This window comes from Zonotrichia leucophrys, chromosome 7, assembly GCF_028769735.1.
Source record: "Zonotrichia leucophrys gambelii isolate GWCS_2022_RI chromosome 7, RI_Zleu_2.0, whole genome shotgun sequence".
NCBI classification, from domain to species: Eukaryota; Metazoa; Chordata; class Aves; order Passeriformes; family Passerellidae; genus Zonotrichia; species Zonotrichia leucophrys.
The window spans coordinates 25,536,609-25,564,385 of NC_088177.1; the positions used below are offsets into that span (position 1 = coordinate 25,536,609).

The 27,777-nt window shown below is 38.4% G+C and overlaps 1 protein-coding gene across 7 annotated transcripts; it reads right to left on the reverse strand.

Annotated features, from left to right (window-relative positions):
* Positions 1-26,195, reverse strand: DYNC1I2 (dynein cytoplasmic 1 intermediate chain 2). 7 transcript variants are annotated; one of them, XM_064719077.1, is made up of 17 exons: positions 26,061-26,195; positions 24,155-24,272; positions 22,693-22,807; positions 19,412-19,502; positions 15,402-15,461; positions 14,112-14,227; positions 7,862-7,951; positions 7,472-7,634; positions 7,280-7,379; positions 6,665-6,790; positions 5,578-5,724; positions 5,136-5,249; positions 4,629-4,762; positions 3,505-3,649; positions 2,534-2,674; positions 1,413-1,538; positions 1-727 (listed from the first exon to the last, which is right to left on the reverse strand). In XM_064719077.1, exons 2-17 carry the CDS (start codon positions 24,260-24,262, stop codon positions 614-616), a joined length of 1,890 nt encoding a protein of 629 aa, XP_064575147.1. In that variant the 5' UTR covers positions 24,263-24,272; positions 26,061-26,195; the 3' UTR covers positions 1-613. The 7 variants fall into 7 exon arrangements, with proteins under 7 accessions (XP_064575147.1, XP_064575145.1, XP_064575146.1 ...); XM_064719075.1 differs by having other exon boundaries at positions 19,412-19,556; XM_064719076.1 differs by lacking the exon at positions 26,061-26,195 and adding an exon at positions 25,833-25,972.
* Between the last annotated feature and the right edge of the window lie 1,582 nt (positions 26,196-27,777).

Sequence of the window (27,777 nt, forward strand, 5' to 3'; positions counted from 1 at the left end):
TGCTCATATAGTATTTATTTATGAATCAGTCTCACCTGTTAATGCACCAATTCAAACAAAAGGAAATCGGTATTAAATATGTATTTCATTAATTCAGGTCTGATTATCACATAAGTTTTTAACTACAGACAAATTTTTATTCACATATATTACCCACTACCAGAGTCTGAGGCTTATCTATATATAAACAATGAAACTTGGAACATATGCATGCATATCATGGGTAATTTGAAGAGTTCAAAGTAAAGAATGCTTCAGAGATTTACTACCTAATGAAGGTTAGTCTGTAATACAGAAAGTTTTAGGAGCAAAAACTTTTACTTTTCAGAAAGATATACTGTTTCAGATTGGACTTTACAGAGGCCGAGTAGCAAATTTGTACCAGGTTAGTGTTTCAGCAAAAGAAGATCCCTGCAAAGTCAAAGTTAACTGTATTAAAAGTTACACAGATCCAAGAACGTGCTTGTAATTCATATATAAAACAAAACAACGCAAGATCTGATTTTCAATGATCTCAATACATTTCCAAGTCCATTGCTGAATGCATCCATTGCTCCCTGTGCTGTGGTTGGGCTGACAGCGGGTTTGGCTCCCTGCAGGCAGGCAGGCAGCCCTAGGCCGGGATGCGGGTGGCAGCCTCCTCCTCGGCGTCGGCCCTGTTGGCGTTGATCTCCGCCAGCGTCCGCCCGAAGCGCGTCCACTCGTCCCCGCGGGGAACGGCGATTTGCTGTGACACACACAGTGCTACTGAAACCTCCTGAGAAACAGCTCAGCTCTGCTCAATGGCACAGCACTTCCAGAGTGTTCACAAGAGGCTCCCGTTCCAGAGAAGCTTACCTTTATTCTAGTCTAAGCATCAAAAGCTCTAACTAATAAAGAAGCAGAATTTGAGACTCCTGCACTGAAGTATAAAATCACGTTATTACAAGCTTGTGCTATGTGTCTGCACCTGAGAGACTGCCTTCAAAGGGAATGCTAATGCTATATCCTCATGCCATCCATTAGCCCTGTACTGCTGCAGTACACATACTTGCAAGAGCAACCCCTTTCCTGTAAGAACAAAATCAAGGCTGCTCCACGGCAAAATTTTTGTTTGTTACTTCTCAAGCTAGGATCAGAATTCGTATGTGCCACAGTTACATAGAAGATAAAATTTCTGTTAAAAAACCACCGGTTTTTATTTCACCAGCCTTACTACAGTAAAGCTTTTTCTTTTTGACTGGATGACAGCATGCTAAAAAGTTACGCTAGAACACCTTAAATAAAACACTGCTAGGAAATATTAATTCAAAAATACAAATTAAACTTAATTATTCTTCCTCTAATGACAGGAGAAAAAATGCAAGGCAAGCTGCTAAATAAAGAAACACAAGTGTTTGCAATATACTTTGCACAATGCATGACATACATACCTCTCCCACGTCATATATAACTATTTGTCCCTCTGAATCTCCTACGGCAATCTCTCTCCCAGAATGTGTCCATCTCACTCGGTTCAGAGCAGGATTGCCCTCCACGGTGATACTTGCAGTGGGCACCTGCACCAATTTAAAACGTTGCTAAAAATTAATCAGGTATCCATAAGCTAAAGATAACAGAACACACCTGGGGCATCCGTGCTGCAGCAAAAGAAGTGCCCAACACTTCAAGTGGTGCATGGAATGCAGATCAAAGACACTGTTCACAGTCCAAACACCTCAGTGGCCTTAAGCTATCACCAGTGCCATGACCAAAATGTCCCTTGGCCAAAGTACAAACATCTGCTATCAAAAGGCACATCTGCACTCTTCTTGTGGGACAGGAGGCCCAGACACTTCCAGGCAGTGACGAGGCACCCTGGGATCTCAGGAAGATGATGACACAGGACAGGGACGAAAGCAGCTGTTTTGGCAGGTCAAGCCCTGTCCAAAAGGCTAGAGCAGGTAATTCCAATGTAAAGCCACAGGCTGGCATATAGTCCTACAACTGTCTTCTATATGCAGCTTTCAGACAGTGAAATTAAAATACTAAGTATCTGTCAGGTTTCTCCTCTGATCTTCCTCCAGCAAATACTGGAAAAGGTTGCCACTATAATGAAGTTTATAAGCCACACCAGAAAAGCAAGCACTCAATTCACTAAGTTAGGAACAAATGGCACTGTCACTGCAGTATTACCGTGGCAATAGGAACAGCAGTGGTGTGTGGTAACAGGTTTGTTCACGCTGTTGAGCTGTAGGCTGACAAGGCTCAGGGTGGGAGGTCTATAATCACTTTCACAACACGGATCAGTGTCACACCAACAGATGCTTTGCTCTCTTGTTATAGGTAAAACAATTTAATTACTGCTGTTATTCATTAAGAGGAGTCATTTGTAACCCTGTAATCAAAGAATGCTATCTACTACACAGAAACTACTGGAACTACAGAATATTTAAAAATAACAACAAAAAACCAAGCTGTGGTAAAAAAACCCCACAAACTATGGTAAACACCCAACTTTTTAAGAGTACAAACAATTTTCCAGCTGCATTTGACAGTTAACCTGACTTCTCACCTCAGTATCATTGTTGAGATTCCACAGGTCAAGCCTGCCCATCCCATCCACACAGGCAAACAAGGCAGGGTGAGTTGGAGACCACATCACATCATAAACATAATCAGAATTGTCTTCAAAGGAGTAGAGAGGTTTGTTATTCTGAAATGAAGCAAAGATAACAATGTGATACCCAGACCCTACATTTCAAAATTATAAAACTAAAAGGTAAGGCAAAATACAGAACTTCAACAGTATTACCAGCAATAAGTAAAAAGTGATTTGCATTTTGACTTTCTTTAAAAAAACACCACTGCAAAAATCAGCCAAAACCTAAAGCTTTTTATTATTAAATGCTTCCTTTTTTTCCCAAAGCATGCAGCCAGTTTTCTGGCTGCTACTATAAAACAATCAATAGCAAGCCAATTATAAATTGTAAATTTAATGATTTAAGAATCTTGTAAATCAAGCCAATGATAATTCAGTGACTATTACAGAGAGATTTTAACTCTGCTTCCTCTGCTTTGCATTCCTAAGGGCATCAGACTAACAGAGAAAGAAGTAATTCTGGCAATGGAAATGACAGATATTTCATTTGTGACCTCATCAAGTTTAATTGACATTAGTTTTGGTGCTGTCCCTTATTCCTCAAAAAAATTGTAGCAAAACATTTGCCTTATGAATATATGAGATAATTGACTTTATAACATGATTTACATTTGATTACATTGTAATCATTGTTGATAACAAAGGGCAAAAGTTGAAAAGAATGGATCAGAAATACACAAATGATGTTCAAGCTGAAAGCGAAGTTTTACACTGTTAATCTTAGTTCTGCTCATCAGCTGTCTCCTCTTTGCAGGACTGCAGCTAAGAACCTCAGAACTTCACACAATTTGACTTCAGGTTTGTGAACTTCCTTAAGTAGCTGACATTACAGCACCACCTTGTGTCAAGGGCTATGAAGAAAACCACTGAACTATCTAAGTTACCTTCGTTGTCCAAAGCTTTACTGTCCAGTCAAAAGAAGAGGTGACAAAAAGATGTGAGAAGTCTACAGGTCCAACTGCTGCATGGCAGTTGATACCTGTGATTGGTCCCTGGTGTCCTTCAAACATCTCACTGATTCCAGCTTTGCTGTTTCAGAATATACAACCAAGGTTAATTGATTTGGAAACCAAACATCTGCAGACAGAGATAGCACTGAAATGCAATTTAAATACAGCCCCAAGAAGATTTTGCTGCCTCGCATGGATGTTACCTCACTGCCAAAGCCTTCACCACAACAGGATCACGGAAGACCAGGCTTGAAAACAGGCCTTAAGTTCAACATGTATTTTCTACTAACTGTAAGTGCTAAAATATATCCTTGGGACAGGAGACTCATTCAGGTACCAGTCCACACATCTAACTATATTGTCCTGCAAGCAGTAGCTACAACTTCAATTCATCCAAAGAATAAAATCCAGACTCAGGAATAAGCATGAAACTCCCATTAAATTAAGAGAAGTTGCATACACTTTAAGGTTCAGACATAAACCAGTAACAATATATCCCTAATATCCTCCTATCGAGGGTGATGAAAAAGGAGGGAAACAGATGGGAAGGATGTTACACAAAAGTGATACAATTTGGGGTATTTTGGAACCAAAAAAGCTGTGCAGCAAGGTGATGTGTATTTGAGATGAAACCTGGACACTCAATTGTATTTAAGAAAGCAATTGATAAGATACAGTCAGACAATTTCAAAATAGATTGAACAGCAGGAGAACAGCCAGCCAATTTAAGATCTGTGCGTGATGTTACTGTACAATTATCTACAAAACTGATAGGAAGTTTGGAATGTTCTGCTACAATTCAAATGAATAAAACCACAGTGACCTAGGCTGTCCTCATCAACACAAACAACTCATAACATCAATGCAATATTCCAATCATTTCTGTTTTTAATGAAACTCTTACTCAGGAAAAAGTGCACTGGAATTCAGACAGATACTATGAACTCCTTCAGTGCATAGGAGAAAGTATGAACATAAAAAATGTTGACTGTAAAGCATGCAGGAACTCATCCTTTCACTATTTTTACTTCCTTTGAAGAATTAAAGTTTGTATTCACCTGCCATGACGGCATGCAGTGTACACTGAGCCTTCTTCACTGCCAACAACAAAGTTGTTGACATCTCCAATAGGGAAAGACATGCAGGTAACAGCCACAGCCTTGGACTGTTTGTGAACCAGCTCCATGCTATCCTGTAGTGAAAATATCAGCAACTTACTTCATAAAAAGAAATATTAACACCTACAAAATCTTTTAGATTTCACAGAAGGCTTTTCTTTTTATTTTACTTGGATAGATTGGGCAGGAATAAGGAAGTTTGCTTAATAAATTTATTACATTTGTGTTGACCACTAACACAAGTACACCAAAACTATACAAAAGAAACAACAGAAAATATTTGATTCCACAGGTGGGGAAGTATTTTATCAAATATCAAGCTACCTGTGTTGGGAAAGTGTTGATTAAAGTTTATTAGATCAACTGAATTTTTAGTAAAATATTAATCTAGAATAGACACACACACACACACACACACATATATATATATATCAAAAGCTATCTTACCTGTGGTTGGGAAAGCATATCCAAACTCCAAGAGCATATTTTCCCATCAGTTGAGATACTAATCAAATTATGAGCATTCTGGGTCCCAACAACATTTACACAGTACACTGGGTGCTAAGAAATAAAATATTATCAGAAAAGAATTTAGAAGTAATACTCGGTTCTGGTATAATTATTGTACCATGTAATTAATATATGACTGCACCATTTAACAAAGCATAAAAGATCGATCCCAATCAAAAGTACAAATGATACTCCCCTATAAAACCGATACTTGTTTTTTCTTATGCTCTGATTTTTATGAATAGCCTGGTTCCTTAGTGTCAAAATATGGACACAAACATTTAAGCATTGCCAGTCAAGTGCACTGGACAGAATTTCCTAGACACGAAACACTTCTCAGGAGGGCACAGTCCTTGAAGCCATTTCAGCCCCTACCTACCGTGTGAGCAGCAGCTGACAGTGGCGTTCTCTGCACCGGGGTTCTCTTATTGCTGCGATTGTCCCACAGCACGATCTGGCCCGAGTATGTGCCACCAACCACCAGATTGGGATGGAATTTTGCAAATGTAGCTGACATCACTGCAGACTGAAAGGACAAAAAACAAAATACACGAACGATCATTCAGTGACACTATGTCTAAAACTGAAGGAAATGAGGCCAAATATCAGAACAACTTCTTTGCCTAAATTTATTCAGTACAGTATTTCACTGCCCAATTACTTAAGGATTCACCCACCCTTTGTAACCCCTCAACAGTCTTTTTGTTTCAATTTATAATTATAAAATTATAAAAGTTTTCCTCCTGTTTTCTTTCACGTGCATACATCTGTATTCCTCCTAGCACAGTTTATTAGCAAAGGAAGGCCTGGGAACACACAAGATTTTAATAATGTTTTGCCACATTCGGTTGTCATTACTTCTTAGAGAATGCAGAAATACATTTTGATATAGTACAGTTACTTTTGCAATCTGGGCTTTGACAGTAATGTGACAATGAGGTTAAATTTTGATTCAACTGTGTAATTTTCCAAAATGATAGGAAAAATGTGGATATCCTGGGCTTGGCATAATGAAAGAGATTTGCATGTTTTTATCTTTCAGAAAACTACTAGAAAACCCCCATCTGCCTTTTTCTTGATATATATGTTTCTAGTTTTCATCCTTGTTCCATTTCCTCAGGCTGTCTTCATTTTATTCAGTAAACTAAGCTGTAGTATACAATCCCACTCAAGCCCCTTACATACAAACCTTTGTGGTTCAACTATTAGACAAGAAAGTTTTCCTGGGTTTTTTTAAACAAAAAAAAAGAAAAGGAGTTCTCAAACAAGACTGAATTCTGAATGATGTCAGAAATTCTAGAACAGAATAGTATTTCTCAGCTGAAGTGTCTAGCTATGAACATCTATTGGCAAGTAAATGTGGTTAAAGTAAATGCCAGCCCAATGAAATTATTGTATTGACAAACATAAGGAAGGTACTTGTCCAAATTCATCAACACAAAATCCCTCCCAAGACAGAATCATACCTGGCAGTGAAAGACATACTCTGGGGTAGTTTTCTTGTACTTCATATTCCATACAAGGGCCACCCCATCAGGCTCGTGAGGCGCATCCTCGTTGTTGTTGTAAGAGGCTACAAGTAACTCTGGATACTGCATGGTAAGTGAGAAAGACTCAAAGTAAGCAAGATGACTGGCTGATGGTCCAGATAATCCTAGAATCTTTGTTTTCTTTTGCCAAAATAGGGCTAAAAACCACCTTGCATTATAAAGGCGTGAAAAACTGTCAGTAAAAACTGCAATTGTTGCTAATTTAGCTCCAACATCAGCATTAACATACACACAGTTTTATTCCCACAGCATAACTTTCTTTTAACATAACTTTTAAGTGAGCCTTCTTTTTAGCAAAGCTGAGTTACCTCTACCAAGCAGTCCATAAACCAAAACCAACTTTCTTCACAATCCAAATCTTTTGCTAACTCTCACAAAAGATTAACAGCTGTCTACTTTTTGCAAACCATGGAGCACATCAGGAACACCTTTAGAAATACAGCCTGTATCAACTGTGCTTTATGGGAATCAAATGCACAGAACTACAACAATTTAAAAAGTCAACAATTGACTTTAAGCATTGTTTTTTACCTGAGATGACCAGTCCAGACAACTGACAACACGATGCTTTGACCAACGTTCATCAAAAAACTGCCTATTTAAGGACAGTTTTGCTCCTGCTTGAATCTCTCTATAAAGACAATTAGGAGATATTGATCTTAGATCACTTTTTCAATTAAAAGTATTGGAAAGTCACAGAAAATTATTTAACATTCACATTACCCTTCTTTGTCCTCTAAGTCTCTTCCACTGTAGTCAAAGAAAATGTTGATTTGCTCAGAAAGGGCTCTTTCAACAATCCTTGTGGAGTGGTCAAAAAAACTTAAAAATTCTTCAGAATGCAAAATTTGTTGCTTTTCCTCCTCTGTGAGTTCATGAGGGGCAGCTGAAAAAAATTTATACAGACATTTTCTGGACTGCACGCTTTCACCAATTCTTTTCAAGAAAGAAAAACAGTATTTATGATTATTTTAAATAATTTTTGTATTTTATGTTTTGCTGGCTAATTAGTATTTAGCAACAAAATTAGTTTTAAATTAATAGAACAAAAAGTTTAAAAATGTATTGATGACTTTCTTTATAGCACTCAGAATGTCTTGAGAGGAACTGTACCTTCTTCCTCCTCCTCTTTTTTCAATGTTTTTTCTTCTTCAGGTTCAACTAATGGTTTTGGTGCAACCACATCATCTTCCTCCTCCTCATCTAAAGAGAAACATTATGGTAAGACCATCAGTGTTTCTAAAGGGGAACAGTAGTATTCTATATGAATCTCAAATAAGCTGATGTAAAATGGTATCATGTAGCTTAAAATGGTTGCATTTCTAAAATGTAATGCCAAGGATAACATTATCACAAACCAAAATATCATTGGAACACTGTCTCCACCTGGGTATCAGTTGCACTGAGTTACGGAGTTGCATAAACTGAAATAAGAAACGCAGGAAATTGTGAAGAATCCAAAGTGGCAATCTGTCTTACAGGCAGTTATGATTCCACACAGAACCATGCAGTGGATGTGTGTTCTGTGTAACACACTGACACATTAATGCTGCGGAATAAAGAAAATCAAATGTCTAAAATAGTCTACAGAGCAGCTGCTTACTTATGATCTGAAAGCATCAGTCTAATGGGTCTGCACATGGCATGAAGATGGCTTACATTAGCTTTCAGGTTGCTATTCTGAGAGGCAAATTTTGCTAAAGATAATAGCAGAGAGATTACATTTTTTCTGTCATTCTAGATGCAAGTCTCATTATCTGTATCATGTCTGGCAATGAAAACTTTTCAGGAAAATGTGTTTTCCCTAATTGCAATGAATAACATAAAATGTTAATGTTCAGGAATACTGACAAGGCTTACATCACTTTCTGCATTTCTACATTTTATTCTTTGAATATTGTAAACCAGAAAACACCTTTAAATTACTTAGAATTGTGGGATGTGCTGGCTTTTCTTCATCCACTTTCTAGAATAAGCTTCTGAAAAGATTTGTTTTTATTGGTTAAACAGCTACGTCATCTGCTTACAAGGGAATGGCAGCAGGAAGCTGCTGCATGCCTCATCACAAGTAATGAGACAGTATTCAACAGAGACTAGGCTTGTTTGTTGCAGCCATCTTCCTGACCCATGTTCAAAGTTATCTAACACAAAAAGTAAAAAAAAAAACCAGAATCCACATGCATGCACACAAAAAGAGTAAAAAAAAAAGGGGTGGTCAAGGGATGGGAACCAGCTGCCAAGCCATGGTCCCAGCAGCCAGGCCAGCTGACTAGATAGCAACAACCAGATGGTACTGCAAGGATTGTCTCTCTGCTATGAGGTGGCAATGGGATGGCACAACATTTTTCTGCCTGACTGCTTCCAATCATGTCTTTTCCCAATGGCAAGCCTGTGCAATTACCAGCACTCCAGGAGGTCTACAGACAAGCCTTTACCCTGCAAACAAAATACAGCTTGTAGGCCATACCAGCTGCCAAACCACACACATAGTGATAGGTTTAAAGAGGGCTGAAAATCTTTCTAACTCCATAGTATAGGCAATAAAAATATAACTGTACCTGCAGGAAAGAAAGCTTTAAATGACACTGTATAATGCACACAATAATACAAACTCCAACTTAATCAAAATGATAATGACGTATGCCAATCCTACATTACTTGAAATTGAGCGATTTTTATGTTCTGACAAGTTTACAGAACTAGGATAAATGGCATGAATGATTTCAATATATGCTCATACTTTTGAACCAAATGGTGAAGGTTAAAATCTTTCCTTTCAAGGGCCTCAATCAGCCACAAAGGAAAACAGTAATCACTGTCTTTTCAGCCAGCCCAACCGCATTTGTCAGCCCTTTCTCCGTCAATGCAGCCAGAGCAATCAACCTGCCAAACATTCAGAATGGAAAAACAATCTGAAAATACAGGGTATAATGCACCTGCCAGTGAAAATGGCCATTTCAAGAAAAGCTAGTGATCTCAGTGACCCTGCTGAGGAGGCGGTGGTGCAAAGGGGAAAGAACCCGTAAAAGAATTCTTAGTGATCTCCACTCTCTTGCACATTGACACTTCCTTACAAAGCATGCCAATTACAGCTTTTGTGCTACTTAAAAAAAAATGAAAGCTTTTTTGGGCAAAATAATCACGCAAAGAAACAGAAAGACACTGCTCCTTTTTCGATGGATTCGCACGCACAGTGGACTCAGAACGTGAAAACTGTCTAACTTGTGGCCATTTTAAACAAGGGAACTCTTCATGTCAAATAACTACAGGTGTGAACAATGATTAATTTAAAAATGCAGTATGAGCTAACACACATGACTTTGAGAACAACACACATAGGATCATGTATTCAAATTATGGTCACTTGGATCAAAATCCCCCTCTTTTTTGCCCTGCCAATCAATCTTGCAGAATTAAATGATGCCTTCAAATTTAGAAATTTGGTTTTGGGTCACCCTGTATACATTATTCTAGCTTTGAAAGTCCCAAATTAGAAATTTCAGCCCAACCCCCCATTAGTCATACTACACTGATTCTAAGTACCATTTTCAGTGACAGGAGTCAAATTCTTGTCAAATGTAGATGGTCAACCCCTTAGTGCTATATGACCTTCTAATCTACATATTTTATTCAAAAGATCATATAGTTGATTGCTCCTGCCTTTTAATGTTTGAAACATAAATGGCATATATTATACAGAGCTCTAAATTCCTTCATAGTACTTTCACTGCATACAGCCAGCTGATACTACTGCATTTAAATGCAGGATACAGCATTTATTTTAATATTCTCAAAGTATCAGTCTTGAAAGTGAACATGTCATCTCACTGATTTATCTGTAACTGCATAAATCTAAAACCTTCTCTCTGAAGAAGAATCACACGCAAACTTTCTTATTAAGGGATCTGGAGGAAAAAACCCCAAAATTAAAAAAAATTCCCCACATATACAAGTTCTTGACCTCATTATCCAAAACTAGAATGCTTTCTATTCCAAACCCAGGAAGCTTTCTCACAGTTCACAAAAGGCACCATCATTAAGGTTATGGACCAAAAAAAAAGAGATAGGAAAAGTAATTAAAACAAAGATTTCTTGTCTCTCCTTCATCTTGAATTTATTTAATAGCAGGCCAGATACCAGAATTTGCAAGGAATTAGCATAACAATAATACACTACCCAGAAAACACTGAAACATTGGGCAGACTATTTCTGAAAAACTTCCAGTCTACTAAGTCAAGAACCCATGAAACTGTCATGCATTGCATTTATCTCAAGTCAGCTACCTAAATTTGAAACCTCAAAGGCACTCCATAACTGCATCCACCTTATTCATTACTGACTGTATCTACTGGCATTTTAAGCCACTTCAATTTTAAGTGTACCAAATATGATTTCAGATTAAAAAAAAGGCTGCAAAGACTTGGAAAAGTCACAGGGCCTCGAAGACAGGAGATGGGACTCTATGTCATATCAACATATCAATGAATATTCATCATAATACGCTAAGGGATTAACTCCATGTTGTTTCTGACAGGCAATTAGGGATCTAAAGTTACAAACTGAGCAGTAAAGTAGCTGCTATTTTTATGCAATCTTTAATAGAAACAAATGTCTTGCCAATGAATGCTAAAAACAGATTTAATGAACCACTGAATTTTTACTTTGAGTTAACATCAAAATTGTGATGTATTTTGGCAAGACAGAAAGAAAAGCAGTGCTTTGCTAGCAATGACACTGTAGAGTGTGATGCAGTTGTCTCAGTAATCTGTTGCTGCAGAGTAGGTTAATCAAAGTTAAATCACCTGTGAAATGGGTGGCTTTTGTTAAGCTGAATGTCTTCACATCAAGTTTTCCTATCTGTATTTCTGTACATTTAGGGCATGTACTAGCTAATACAAAATCACAAAATATTCTGAGTTGGAAGGGACCCACAAGGACCATACAGGAATATACAATGGTCCATTATTTCTTTGAAAAATATTAAAATTAAAATATTGTACCAGCATCCAAGAAGCAAATCCTATACATCGTATTTTTATTACTCTGCTTAATATTTTAATTCTGTGTCCTGGAGATGTTAGCAGACAATTAGTCCTTAAGGAGTGGAGTTAATGCAGAATTAACTGTCTGCAGCCAGCTGTGATTGCACATGCACAGGATTGTACAGCAGCACTAAGCAGCAAGTACCCAGTTAGTCCTGGAAAGCCTTAATTGTGACAGCTGAACAAAATCATATTCCCCTATACACCCATCTTTATTTGGATTAACTGATTACTAGGAGAGACCTCAATTTTATTGTTTTCTAATATATAAGAATCAATTTCCCTAAGGCAGTTTCTCAAATACTTTGAGGTCCTAATAAATCAACATTTTAGTACTGCAATAAAATAATGGAAGTTGTGAGAACTGTTAGAACACTAAATGCCTTCATCTCCTAAGGAAGCTGCCACATTTCAAAATTAATTAAACTGTTATGTGAAGCCAAACCAGGCATTTCCAAATGCCTAGTTTTATTTGAGGACATGAAGTCTCTCCTATTTAACTCACTTGGTATGTGTTGCCCCAAATATTTCCAGAACTAAAACTGGTTTACTTCTACTTCCTATCTGTCTCACCAGACAGACTGGCTGCAGTTGGAATGTTTCTTAATTTAGCTTACAATGTAACTACATAACCACTGCAGCACACAGAACTGGAACAAAGAGAACTATTTAGTTTGGTGTTTTGCTGTGGGTTTGTTGGGTTTATTTTACATGCTGTCCTCCCCCACCAAATCAGATCTTTGCACAAGTGGACCTAAACAAGTAGAATGACAGCAGAGCATATCTAATAAAAAATTGCTTCTGTTCTCCTTTTTCAAAACGACGGCTCCAACAGCACTTTAAAATCTCAATATATTATGAAGGGTCCAGTTTACTTCAGTTTATAAGAAGCTGTGAACACTGAGCTAACCCAGCTCAGATGGAAATTGCTGCTGGATAAGGAAGCTACTGCAGGTGTAAGTTCAGTTGCAAGCTCCACTTTCAAGTGTACTTCACAAGGCTATTTTTGCTCACAGTATATGCACCCAGATAAGTTCTTCTCACTCAGACTGTGAGAAGAAATAAGAATCAATAAGATATATTTTACAGAATTTAAATTTATCTAATTGAACCCTGTAAGTTCAGCATATTGCTTTTGCCAATTGTTTAAACAGTTTAAAATTTTCTTTACCAAGAGAAATATCCTACCTAGTGACTCTTTTTTTCTATGTAGCATGAGTTTTTCTTTCTTTTTAAACCTATGCCAATGATATCTTTCAGATATCATTGTCAAATGGGAACATAGACCTTTGTTATTAATGTATTCAGGTGGTCTTAAGATAAACCTTAAAAAGATCTTCAACACTGGAATGATGAAAAGACACCTGTGAATTTTGTGAAGCATTTGAAATAAATATATTTTTAAAAATTATGATGGCCCTCAAGAAATCAGTATTTGTAAGGTGGAATGGATCAGGAGACAATGCATGCATTGAGACCACTTTCTGGTAAATGCAGAACTAGAGATGACCACTGTTCCACTCCACTACAGCACACCTCAACTGCAGCCCATCTACGGTGAAACTCAGATCATACAATCCCAAGCAATTTCTACTGTCAGCAGGCAGCACAAGTAGAACTCCTCAAGTATCTAAACTGTGACCTAAGTCTTCAGATTCCATGAACCTGACAGAGGGGAGGAAAAAAGGCCTGAAGGGTTAGAGAAAGGAAATGTTGAGGGCATGGGAGAAATGAAAGCAGGAAAACCCCAAACACCTACCTGTGCAGGGATACAGATAAAATGAAGAATAGAAAAGAAACACAGTTAAGAGAAAAATCATATCCTCTGGCTCACAGAATAACGAAGTTTGAAAGATATATTCTTGCATAAACACCCAAAAGTTCACATACCAAACCAAAGAGCAGGAAAATGCAAATTATGAATGTAGAAGTAGGTCCTAAAATTGCTAACATAGACACATACTCATCTGCCAAGTTACATCTGGATCCTTAAACACCATAAATGCAAAATATATCCTATTTATTTATCTGCTGTCAGCTAATTAAGTAACTTGGTGTTTAATCTGAATATATACTAGGAGTGTGAAAATACCACATATTAGTAGCAAGAGTGATGTTAAGAGAGATGCAGAACAACAGTAACAGCTAAGCAAAACCTACAAAAATTTAGTAATAGAATTCATATAAATTATCTCACAAATCAACCTTCATTTACCTTATTAAGTTTCCAGATCGCAAGTGCTAGTTCTAATTCAGCCAGTCATCATTATTATATTAAAAGAAATAAAAAATAACTTAATAGTAATAAATTAACCATTCACCTTCCTTGGGCTGAGTCATGACAGGTGTTTGTGTCTCCTTTGTATAGGTAACAATTTCTCGAGGAGGAAAGTCAACTTGTGTAATTTTGGCCATTCCAAGTTTAACAGGTCCACGTCTAAAAATCAAGAAAAAAACCAATTTTATTATTTCACATTTTGCTTAGAATAATACCCAAGTCATTAAGTCACAGCACTGCTTAATCAAACTTAAATCCAGTGGAAACTGGGAACAAGTCACACGATTTTGACAACTATTTTATCATTATTGTTTAAAATCAGCAACTATTTATACATCTGTGGCAAAAAGGAAGATGTGCACATATAAATATCTGGACATTAGGATATAATTTAAAACTTTTTTGCTCTTTGTGCTTGACCAGAATACTGCCACATATATGATACATCTCTATTATCAGGGGTACAGATCTACTCCCAAGTCATGCTTGTACAGCAACAGTTCTAGGATTATAAAGCTTGAAAACCAACTTAGTTATACTGAAGGAAAAAGCATTTCGTAGTCTTTTAACTTTGCTGCCCTTTTTTGTCCACCTCTAAGATACTATCTAGAATGCAGAACTGCCAGGCTGACCTGGAACTCAGACTGACAAATAATTTAACCATAATACATCATTTCAGAGCACAAAAGTGAAAACCTCTGAGCTTTCTGACTTTAATGAAGGTAGATATAGCTAGCATCATACAACACAATATACATTCCAAAACCTGCACAACATTAATTCAGGCATTGTACCTTCTGTAAAACCTAATTGCAGTATGTACTGTAATAATACTGCAATGACCCAACAATTTACCTATATCAGATTTAGTTTCTTTTTATCCACTCCTCTCCCAAGATAAAAGCAGAAGAGTAACTCCTTTTGAAAGGTTTTCGTGGGCAGAATCATAATTCTCAGCACACAATATAGGGTTTAGTTAGTGCTTATAATGAGCTACAGCTTTTATTAACATATTTGTAAGAAAAGATGGGAGTTGCTCTGTTTTTAAATACAGTCATGCTAACCTTTTTATTTTAAATAAATGACTTCTTAAAGTTTATATTTTCTCAAAGAAAGACTCAAAGAAATCATAACTTGTGTTTATTGGAAATAAGCATCTAATGTATATTAAATTATATTGCAAGCAAACCGTGCTAACTCTAGGGACAGTGAATTTCTATTAATTACAAAACAGTTTCTTAACAACAACAACTATAAGTCTTAAAGGAAAAAATGCTCATACTTATTATTCATAAGCACATGAAAGAGGGAGTAGAAGAAATCTATGCAATACCCCAGATCGGAATCAGAGTGGAGCTGAAGAACTGATGGATCAGTATCCCAATGCAGCGTCCTGGTAGCCCAGGTTGAACAATCATGCAGCATTAGCAAAAAAGGCCAGAGATTAGTGAAGCAAATATACACTATGAAACTCTAGAGTTACAGCAAGCTTATAGTTATTTTATTGTTCACAAGAAACAAGGCAATGCAACATCAGTTAAGGGAAATTCAGCAAACATTCAGTGCAATAACACATGCAGTAAATACAAAAGTTAAGAAGCAAACAGAATTCAGAGCTATTAGCAAAGAATTAAATTATTTTAAAGGTTGAAAATTAAAGGTCTGCAAACAAATGTTGCCTTAATGAAAGGCAAATAAAAGTATTTTAAATACTGATAAGAACCACTAAAAACTTGAAATTCCTTTCAAAATATGTTCAGATTTCTTCAAGTTATATGAAGACAGATTTGTTAACATAACATAAACTTGCCCAGAGCAGTAAATATGTGGAGGAAACTGTCATATTGGTAAAGGAAATGAATCAACACATAAGCCTTTTGGTAGTGGGGCAAAAAAAGCATTTCCACTGGGATAAAGAACTGCTAGAGTTTCCAAGATGTGACATTGCAGTAATTATGGGTTAAGCACTGCCTTGGGCTTGCAAGTGTCATCTGAGTTAGAGCCAACTCCATCTAAGACACTTAAAATCTCTTATAAATTGTGGGCTTTATATTAATAATATGTTTCAAAGTCACGTGGAATAACAAACAGAATGGATCCATTTCAAGTTGTACTAGAAGAAATAGCAAGGGGAAAATCAATATTCCCTCCACCTTCATTTCTAGCCTTCATCCCTTCTTCAGAAATTTTCATCTAGTCTACTGGCTATCAGGCTTAGGCAGAATTTTACAAACACACTTGTAAGAGATTAGCAGATTAACCTACATGCGTTATCTGCATTTTTAAAAATAATGTTTCTGAATTAAAAAAAAAGAATATGCAATATTTTACTATGATAAGTCAATAAAAGACCATTTTACATTTTTATCTCATACATGGTAAGTATTAACTATTAACTAGGTGCAGAATTTCTAAAGTTAAAGTTGATCTGAAAAATATACACACAATGCCATAAAAGCTCGTAAATATGGGTGTGCCATGCATGACCCTGTTCTAGTGCAAAGTGTGCATTAGGACTATTAATCATAACTTAATTAGGAATTAAAAATCCACCATCTTCATATATAGCCAGTCAACTGCATCCACAGCAACAGCTTAATACCCAAATCTCCAAAACCTTTTCATATCTTTTGTGCATTAGAGAACCCATCGTTTTAGCCTAAAGTTAATTACTTTGAGCATACTTATTCATTAGATCTCTGCTGTCTATCTTGACCAAAGAGATTTAAGCTTAAGGGTTTAATTTGGTCCCTGAGACTTGAAGCTGGGTATTGCTTATATGTTGTACAACCACAAACAAAACCAAACCACCATCCCAATGTCCATGTTGCAAAGAATACCTCAGCTTCAGATACAGGTGCTGCATCACCACAATACCTGTCCAATATTTTCTCAACTTTTTCAATCATGTTTGAGGGGAACTTGGGGGAAAGGCTATAAACATAAAATGCTCCAACTTCTGCACCTCTTTAAGATCTAGCCCTTAATGAGGTAGTTTTCCTGCTTTCAAAGCATTATTTTCATTTTCCTGCTTCAGTGGGACCATGGACTGTCCTTTAAAATAGTTGAAGCTAACAAGCAGTACAGGAGATACTCTTTTAAATAAAGGTAACATTCTAAGATAAAATTTACCTCTTCTATATATACTAAATAATGCAAAATACTGTTTGTTTTCAGTTTGTTTTGCCTTCAGTCAAATGAATTTATCTACAAACTTCAGTGAACAAATTTCCCATTCCTCCACATATGTCCAGATTTCTCTGTATTCAGGCACTTTCCTAACAATTTCTATATATCTAAAAATATTTTCTGTTTTTAAACTAATTCTATGAAGCATTCACCAGCCTAAAAGTAAACCAGCTGTATTCTTTTTGAGTGTTGGACTTGCATTCTTGACTGAGGAAAAAAAAGAAAGAACCAGAATCAAACTAGGAAACAAGACTCTTTACTAATGGTAAGACAGATGGAAGTAACAGCAGGAGCACAGGCTGAATGCTGCTCTACTACTTACTGAAAGAGTTACTGACAAGATTCAGCATCACTGAGGAGGTGATGAGATATATTCATAATATATCTCATATTGGTAGGAGTCACCTATGAAATGCCATGTATAACACCAAGGGATATCACTGAGTCCAACTTTGGTGTTCAAAATGTATGAACTTGTTCTAATAAACCAGGATGTAGACACCCATTTACTGGGGCAAGGGAAGAACCCACTGGTGGGAGAACAAGCAAGGGGATTCCAACAGGGATTCCATAATGCCTCCAATTTAGCTGTACATTCATACCTGCATGCTTTAAAGATCACAATCCTGGGACAGATTTAAAGTTTGAAAATGCATGAAGCTTTTGGGATTCAGGATATGGGTTTTCTCAAGGCTTAATAAGAAAATGCCTGCATACAACATTGCATTACTATGTTTGAGAACACACAAAGTGCAGCGCATGGATGAGGGGGAAATAAATGCTGTATACAATGTGGCATTCCATTCCAGGTATGTGGCCTATGCATATGGTTTCATACTGAATTTAAATTAGGTGTGAATGGAAAGAAAATATTTTCTTTTAAAAAGTCATCATCAAATACTTCTTGGTTTTTTTCTTCTAGTGAACATAAACACATATATAAATATATTTTTAAAAGACAATTTAATAAGCAATAAACAACAATTTAAAATAATTAAAATTTGTTTGTCACTCAATTAAGGAACAATTATATTGGTTAATTAACATGACAGGCAAACAAGATCATACCTGAGCACTCTTCACAAAAAGTCTGATTTATTCTGTTTTAACTGAGCGATTTCTACTTAGAAACAGACACCATGTAACCTTTGTTCAGGTCATTAGTCTCTTGAATATTTTCAGATTAAGATGTATATAGTTATTCATGCATAATCCACATGCACACAAGATGTTACTGCAGTCTTTTTATAAGATGTTTCAAAGCAGTCTAACCTTTGACTCCTTTTCCAAAATGGCAACAGTAACTGATAACTGCTGCAGTTACTGTGCTTTAACTAAACTTCATCCACAGTACATACTTACTAAATTTCAAGTACATAAACTTCACTTGCTGAGAATATCTTACCAATATTAATAGGCAGCTACTGCTCTTATTTGCAGACTGTGCATGGGAAACAGTAGAAATACCTTTTGGAAGTGGTGTTTTCCTGCCTTATCACCCATATATCACCACTTGAAATATTTAACAGAAATATTTATCTGATTCTTCTTTAGAGCAGCATGTCTCAAACCACTCAAAGAACTGGACAAAAAAATGTGACAAGTATTGACACTGAAAAAAGGTCAAAACAATAATGGCTGTTGTGATGGAGTTATGTTTTGACAAAATAAAAGACTGCAAGTGCTGTAATTGTGCTACACAGATGAAGTAAAATAAAGAGAAATATGGTTCTGAGTAAGGGAAAAATAAAATCAGAAGTAATGCAAAGTCTGCAGACAGCACCTCTTATCAGATTAACTAAGTGTGGGAAAAAGCAAATAGCCTATCATCCATACCCATCCTCCTTTATAAGAAGCTGAGAAGAGTGCGGAAGTTAAGAGTTTTTGAGTTTGTTATTATCCCAGGACACTCATTTTACTTCAAACTTGCAAGTTTAAACAACTCCACATGAATGCTGGCAACTTCAAATGAGGAAGTATAGTTGCATTTCAAATTTTAAAGTAAAATATTTGTGCAAAACAGTCACTTTTGACAGATTCAACACTGTAACCTCATTTTATTATAATAAAATAATTAACCTTGACTTCTTTTAAAGCTTAATTACTCGGAGCCCAGGTATTGAGCAAAGGAACAGGGCAAGGAAAGTGACTTACCTGGATCCAACAGCACCATCCCCCGAGTCCTGGCTGCCGGCCTCGCTGGGCGTACTCACGGATTTGGAGGACGGAGAGGTAGGAGGAGGGACTAAATAGTGAAACAGACAGGTATCCGCTGTTACTACCCGCAGAGGAGGCACAGCTTAGGATGTTTGCAAATTAATTAAAAATGAAGGATTAAAAAAAAGTGATGGCAAACGAAAAAATAAACATGGATGAAAATGAACAGTAGAAAGAGAGGGGAAAAGACAATGTTAACAATTCATGCTGGATTTTCATGCAATTGTTTGGTGTTTATGCATCTCGAGCATACAAAAAGACATGGAGGGGAAGACATTTAAGAGAAAATGAATTGAAAATAATATTTTTAAACTGAACTTCTGACAAATGATGACACTGCTTTTCAAAGGGTAATTTCCACTGACTCATGTTACTTAAATATAGAAAAAATAGTTGTTAATACAGCTCTGACATTAGTTTTTCTTAAAGATTAGACAATGAATATGTTTAACTGGCAATGTTATTTCAAAACATATAATCACCAAACTGTGGACCAAAAAAGTGGCTGTGTCATACAGCATCCTGTTATTTTTGTTCTAGGTTGAATCAAATCAACATAAATCTTGTGTATTACAAAGTTTCTAGTATTAGGTCTTCAGAATGACTTTTTTTTCTGGACAGTAAACAGTCTAGTACCACTGTATTTAAACTTCTTAAGTGTCAGTCCATTTCCTGCTAGTAGATGAAGACTGCACTTAGCATTTGAAAAGTAATACTCTTTCTGGAAGTGATATATAATGAATGACATAATGCAATCTGATACAAAGCTACTTTGGTATTTCTTTCAACTTTTCTTTTTAGAAATGGTCATTTTTAATGAAACTTAGGGTTTAAACACAAGAATCAAGGGTGTTTTTCAGCAATATGTAAAGCATTCACTACTTAGCAACCCTTAAAAACCCTTTAATCAACTGAACACAAATTATTTAAACTGCTGCCTACTCTGTCAACAGTTAAGAGAGAACTCTGAATTTAGGTCTGCAAGGTTTCTACAGAATTTTTAGAAATCACAAGTATATTGTGAATTCTACAGAAGTTTTCTACCCCATCTCAAAACAGAGACATGGTTTTGATTGACAAAAACTCTCCCTTAATTTTACCAAAGTAACAGTGAATTCTTCAATTCATTAAAAATTTCATTCCTCCTAGGGGAGAGACCTTTTTTATAGGTCTTGAGTTGTTTTTCATAAATTCATACATACACACATTTAGACTTTGTACTTATACAACCGGGGGCATGTAAGAATATATAAATCCTTAACTCATGCTCGCCAGGTTAATCTAGAGCAAAGGAGCTGCCCCAGGCCTCGGCTGTGCCATCTGTGTGCGTTTTCAGGACGCGGTGAGGCCGCGGGGCCAGTGCTGGTGCTGCAGCGCTCTCTTGTGGGGAAAGCGATCCTCGGGAACCCCTGCCCAAAACTGAGCCCAGTCCCACTGAAGGACCGACAGTCTTATGAAAAGACCTGATGGAACTTCACCTATCCCAGAGGATTAAACTGTAAAATCTTTTTGAAAATAATTCTGGTTCACTAACTTAAGGCTTCTTATATAGTCAATATGGTAGATATCAAAACATGCTAACACTGATACAGTCCCTTCTCCTGTAACAGAGTGCTCTCTCTCTAGCAGTTAACAGCACAGCAATTGCCTTAGGAATTAACACAGTTTTCTAGGAAAGAATCTAATGTCAAGCAACTCCCCTCCACTGAGAGTGTGAGCACGAGGTACCCCAGCTGCACACCAACCAGCTCAGCCACGAGTCAGCATCACCTCAGGCACACAATCACTGCACTTGCCAGCATGCAGTCAGCACAAAAGCAGCTTGAGCCTTTGGCATGCTAACTGCAGGCAAGCAGGACATTTTAACTCGATTAAGGATCAATATCAGACCTGGTTATCTCGAAAGGACACAGACTGAATTCCCTGTGTACACTGAAGGGTGTGATTAAGTAGCAGCTCAGTGGAATTGAACACAACATGCAGAGGTGTGCCCCACTCTTGCATGTCAGCACCTCTGAGTTGTTCATGAACACCTACTCTAAGCATACACATTAACCTGCTTTGAGGACTGGCTATTCTGTGCCTTTCAGATTCTCTGCCAGATGTGAAAAAATCAACAACCACATACATTCCTACAAAAATTTAATCAACTGCCTTGGCACACTATATGCAAAGGAACTGTTCAACTATCAGTCTAGCAAAGAAAATCTGTAGTTGGTCAGAACTGACTTCTTGAACAGCTGCACACTGGTGCTAACACAGCCAAATGGAGTCTCTCAACTATTAAAACAGTTTGAATTACCAAAAATGACTGCTGGGGCTGTTGGAATCTAAGCAGCTATAATGCTGTTCACTTCTGAACACTTGAGGATTACACAAAAGCAATTATGAAAATATAATCACAGATATATGTGTAAGAAATTATTACTATTTTATTTACAAACCCAATTGAATAGAGCCCCAAGAAGCCAAACTGATAAGCTTTAAACTGCTTTGATTTCAGAATTGGAGACAAAAAGCAGAGTTGCATTATCATGTTCCTTGCTTTCATCTTCCATAGGGATGTGCCTAAGTAAAGGCAAAAAGCAAGAACCAATATGCAACCACATCCAAGAGCTGCACAGACACCAATCACCACCCTTGGAAGCTAATTTTTATACTTAGTGTTTTTATTCCTCCATCAAAGTCAGTCAGGTATTTGAGACAGGAAAAACTAGGGTGTGAAAGATGAGGAAAAGAAAAAAGCCAACTCCATACAAAAATATCAGCATTAAAATTTGGCATTGTGGAAAAGAGTAAGGAAAAAAAATAGAGGAGAATAATGAGCATGAAAAATAGGAGGGGATAAGAAAATGCATACATGATATTTTAACTAATATACTTCAAATAATCCACTAAGTGTAAATGATGTTATTTTATAAAATAATTTTATGTAATGTGTACTGAAGCACATCATTTGACATTTATAACAGATCATGAAGGACAAAAGAGTATAAAACCCAGACATGTATAACCCTGAAAAAGTGGCCAGAGAATTATTGTTAGTTATATAAATACCTCAATCCTAACAAAAACAAACAAACAAACAAAAAAAAAACCCACCACCACAAAAAACAAACCAAAACAAAAAACAACACAAAGCCCCAAAAAACACTTTACCCCCCTAAAAATAAAAAATCTCCCAAGCATTTATTTCAAACAAACAGTAACATTCCTACCAACAGGAGACTCAGATGTCAACCCCATGCTCTGAAGCAATGCTTCCGCTTCTCTTCTCTTCTTTTCAAGATCAGATTCTTCTTGTACTGGAAGAACTTCTTTCTTCTGGTCAGTCTAAAAATTATTTAATAAATAAATTACAGTATTTAACCTTTCACTTATTTTGAGACCCCACAGGGGTTTTTTAATACTGAAACCTATCAACTCTATTAGATATTCAATTTCAATAATTCTGATTGTTCTTTTCTGCAGATAAAGTAAACAGACAGAAATAACAATGTTCCAAAGCTTTGGTACTGTCTTTAAAGGACATATATAAACACACAAAAAGGGTCTGTGTATTTGCCAAAATGACTAACACTTTATAAGATTAAGAGTACCTTTTTTCACACTAATCCTAAGCACTGTAAAATGCAAATAATGACAAAACCATCCTGTACCTGGGTGTAAAGGTATTTTAGAGATAGTCATGTGGTTCCTATTTTAAAATTACAAGAACTGTGTCAAAGAAAAGTAGTTTTCTTTGTGTTATCTGCTAGATATAAAAGAATACACCCCCACCCTCTTTGATTTAGAAATAATGCAAGTTCTATTGCAAAAGATGCCAAACACTCTTTATCTTTCTACTCTTAGTTAGCTGCTTTTTAAAAAAGCAATTCTGGCAATACAATGCTGCAAGGTCATTAGGACATAATTTGAGCTATTTCTTTCTCCTTTCTGTCTGAATCATGTGGTTGGCAGCTGCCCAGTCGTCAGTCATATGCTGATTTAGAACACCAACTAGATCATAACCAAAACACAGAAAAGTAATGAAAAAGTACCCAAAACATACCAGTAGAAGTTTCTTTTATGAGATACAATTTGCATTCAGGAGAAACAGTAATCTATCCCTGATTATCACATACTGAGCAGTGAGAAATCCAGAAGACTGTAACAAACTAAATGTAACACACAAGCACCATATACATCCTGAGTATTGCTCATTTTAAAATTCAGCCTACAGATAGGCCAAAGAGCAGAAGAACATAGCACATGGTTTGTACAATGACAATAATGACAGTCAGGTAATTCCTACACACATCCTCAGAATTGTATTTCAGAAATGAGTTCTTTAGATTAGACCTATCACAACTCATTAAGCCGAGCTTTCATGCAACGGATCACAGTGATTTGATTAATGATGTCACATGCAGAGATAGTTCTAGAAATCTGAACTTTATGCTAGTGTAAGATACTAATTTTAATTTTTTTTCTTAATCCAGTTTATCATAACGACAGAAAAAAAGAAAAGAGTAGGTGTTGACATTATTAGAAAATGAAAGTGCTACATTTATATTAACACCAACCATTAAACAGACACTCCCTGAACAGGACACAGAAAATGATTGGTACATTATGTGAACCTACTCTTAAACTTCAGGCAAGTAACATATGCAAGTCAAACTGAAAATTATTTCTTACTTCTTTCTTCTTTCTTTCTTCCTCCTTTCTCTTCTTCTCCTCTCTGATTTGAGCTAATCGTTGTTTCTTGCGCTCCAACTCCGCCTTCAGCTCACTTTTGTCAGACATGGCTGCAACACTGAGCAACAGAAATCATGTCACTGTTTGGCTTTTGTTTGGGTGGCTTTTTTTAGGTTGTCTTTGTTTGTTTGTTTGGTTTACATTTTTTCAATATAGCAGCTCTTCTTTCCAGAAGCTATCCTCAGAGAAATTACCCTAGCTTACCAAAACCAGCTTACCAGAAGCCTGAGTCAACAATAACTGAAAAAACCCACATTCCTACTTCTATTTCCCTTTCACTTAACACATTCTCAATACTAAAGTGATTGACTTAAAACAAACAGATAGAACCATGACATGACGACAGCATCTATTTCTAAGGTAGGTCTGATGCTCTTTGAAGGAACTACTTTGAAAAAACCTTAGGCACTGATGTGACTATTTGATCTTGCCATAAGATTTTTGCAGCTACAAAACCACCTGCAAGACTGCAAACAGCAAGAAAAGCAGCAAGACAATATTTCTCTATCATTTTTCACTTCAAAATATTGGCATGCTATAACTTAACAGGATGCAAGCTATATATCCTTCCACAGAGCATTATATGATTCAAAGAAAAGATTTATTAAAACATTTAGTAGGATTACTACAAATGATAAGGCATGTAAGTACAAATGTGTGGTCTGAGAAAACTGTAAAACACGTGCATTATAACTTTTTTTTCAAAACTGTTAGCCTGCTAATAAATTGGTGGATTGTTTAAGGACAAAAATGCTACAAAAAGTTTTCTATGTAACTAACTCAAATACAAACAAGGTCAACAATGAAAGGTGAAAAACCCTGTAAATTTAGAACTTCGTAAAGACTTCGAACACAGGTAAGAAAAACTGTGAATGTGCTAGGTGAAGAAGAACTTAATTTTACTGTTTTTAAGCAAAGTCAAGTCAGCAAAGAAAATGCACAAGTAGTCCTATAACAAATTAGGTGACTATAAATGCTTTTACAGTAAGATTGACAATAAGGATACAAGATTAGGTGTTAGTAATGTGCCTGTGTGCTAGTTCAAAATAAAGAATGCTTGCAAGTGTTTGCATAGCACAGCTAAGCACAGAAAGGGATGCAAAATGCTGCAAGCCTCATACGCCTAACCCCACATCCTAGTAATACGTATACCGGAGGCAGTGTGTGTATTCCTTCATGTCGTCTGTTAGCACTAAGGTGCTAATGAATAAATAACCCAGAGTCAGCATTTTCCAATGGCATTCCCGTGTCCCTTTAAAGCAGCAGCAGGAAAGCGCGTTGTCACACCATGGACTGCCGCCCGTGCAGTGCCGGCAGCACAAACCGAGCGGAGCCGAGGGGAGCCCAGCCCATCCCGCCTGGAGATGACCGCGGTGCGCACCTGGTGCCGCCAGAACCGAAGTCCCCACCCAAACCCCAGCCCGGCAGCCCGCACAGGGTCGCCCCACGCCCCGAGGCCCGGGAGAAGGCGGCACCCCCGGCCTCTGCCGCCCAGCGAGCCGGGCCGCCCCCGGCCCCACCCGGCTGCCACAGCCTTCGCTGCACAGGGCGAGGCCGAAGGAAGGCGCGTTCCCACCGGCCGGCGGCAGCGCTACCCGCGGCTCGGGCCCCCGCGCACCTGCCCGCGGCTCCTCCCGCGGCTCCTGCCCTGCGCCCGCTGCCCTCGGCCCCGCGCCCCTTCCGCCGCCGCACAAAGGCGCCGACAGCTGGCAGGCGGCTGCCGACGGCACACGCCGAGGGTCAAACCAGCTCCGAAGGCGTTGCGGAATGCGCGGAAATCTACGGAAATTGCGGAAGGACACTGAAATCTGTGCAGTGAAACACCCAATACCCCACTCGTCCACACCGTCAGGGCCGGCAATCGGAAAGGAATTAACACGGAGAACGAGCGCGAAGCGACGCAGGAATAGGGCCGTTCCCGAGGCCCGGCGCCACACCCCTCTGGCGGGGCGCTGGCTGGCGAAATCGCTTAGAGAACGACGACACCCAGCATGCATCGCGCACCGCTGGGAGGCTCTCGTCGCCGATGGCCCCGGGCGTGGCCGTGGCGCTGCCGCGCGTTGCATGATGGGAGCTGTAGTCTTCCGGAGTGGGGACACGCTAGCACCCTGCACTCGGCGTCCGCAGGGCGCGGGGAGCGAGCGCCACCGCCTGCCGTGGAGTGCGTGCGCGCATGCGCGCCGTGCTCCGGTTCGCTGGGGGCGGGGGCGCGCGGGGAGCTCCCCTTCAGGGACGCCCCGGCAGCGGCCCCGGCAGGGCAGGGCGGGCCGAGGCGGGATCCCTGTGCGGGACAGCGCCCTCAGCTCTGCTTTGGCTTCCGGGCAGTGAGGGACAATCCACGTTAGGCCCCTCCCGCAGCCGAGCGAGGAAACCGGTCATGTCGGTGGAACTGTGTGGTTTTAACCGCGGGGCCCACGTGCGGCCGGTAGCCATGATCCCTGCAGTGAGCTGGCGGTAACGAGTGTAAGAGCCTGGTGCGGTGTGGGCGTCAGGCCGTGACAAAATGGCCCCCGCGGATGGTGCTCGGCAGCCGGTGGCGTTGGGCCGCCCTGGCGACATGGCGGATCCCACCGTGAGCGTCCTGCAGGAGTGAACTTGCACAGCTCATTTTGATGCAGCTCCAAACTGGTAGCAAGTGACTTTGCTGTTTCCCACTCGTCCTGAATAAATAAGTATATTGTCCTTTGTATCCAGTGGAAACCTCTATCAGAATCCTGTGCCTGTTTTTGGTAACTGCTGGGCCAGTGCTGCTGGCTTCTATCTCAGTGGAGTGCAGGGTGCCCCAGCCTGCTGATCTGCCAGAACTGTGCCTGCCAAAGCAGAGTTGCAGGGAAGATTGCTGTTCACAACACCCTGCGAAGTGAAGCATTTGGAGGCTATAAGCCCAGAGCAGGTTAATTTTTCTGCTATTACAGAGTTGGAATAATTTATTTGCAATAAATGGATCTACAAATAGTTATTCCTGGCAAGTGTAGTTTTGAAACTTGCCCTGACAAGTCCTGGAAAAAGGCTTCATTTGCAGCCTGACTTTGTAGCAATCCTGTTAGGTACAATAAACTGAACAGGTTGGTTGGTACTTTGCTGGGATAACTGCTAGAAAACTTCAATTGCTGCAGGAATCAGTGTTGATTATTTACTCCACTGTAGTGTTCCAGGTGAGTCAGGATTTATACTGAACCTCAAAAAGTTTAGAAAAACCCTCTGTTGTTTAGATGGCTTGTGATAATTTAATAACCTTCATACATTTTGTAAGAGTTTCTCCCCTCTTTCCCATCCTGCTAGATGGCCATATTTATTTTCTGTCGTGTCAAAATAAGGTGATGATGAATGATGGCTCCTTTCTGACATAAGAACCCGTTTGCAGTCTGGTAACCTTTAGCACAAAATATACACTAGTGGATGGTCCAACACGTGAGGGTGATTCCCTGCCAAGCACTATAGAAAATAGGGTTACCAGCTGAAAAATTCCAAGTTCTCCTTCCTCAGTGTGGTCTGATAGGGTACTCTCAATTTTTTTCTATTATGTGATTAAGACAGGAGATACTGAGATCTTCTTAGTGAAT

Bases quoted from the DNA above. Each gene is read 5' to 3' on its own strand.
- DYNC1I2 (XM_064719075.1), bottom strand. From the start codon at position 24,262: ATGTCTGACAAAAGTGAGCTGAAGGCGGAGTTGGAGCGCAAGAAACAA. The intron at 22,808-24,154 runs GTAAGAAATAAT...AATAATTTTTAG, and splicing joins AAGAAAGAAAGAAGAAAGAA to ACTGACCAGAAGAAAGAAGT. The intron at 7,380-7,471 runs GTAATGTGAATG...TTGTCTTTATAG, and splicing joins GACTTAGAGGACAAAGAAGG to AGAGATTCAAGCAGGAGCAA.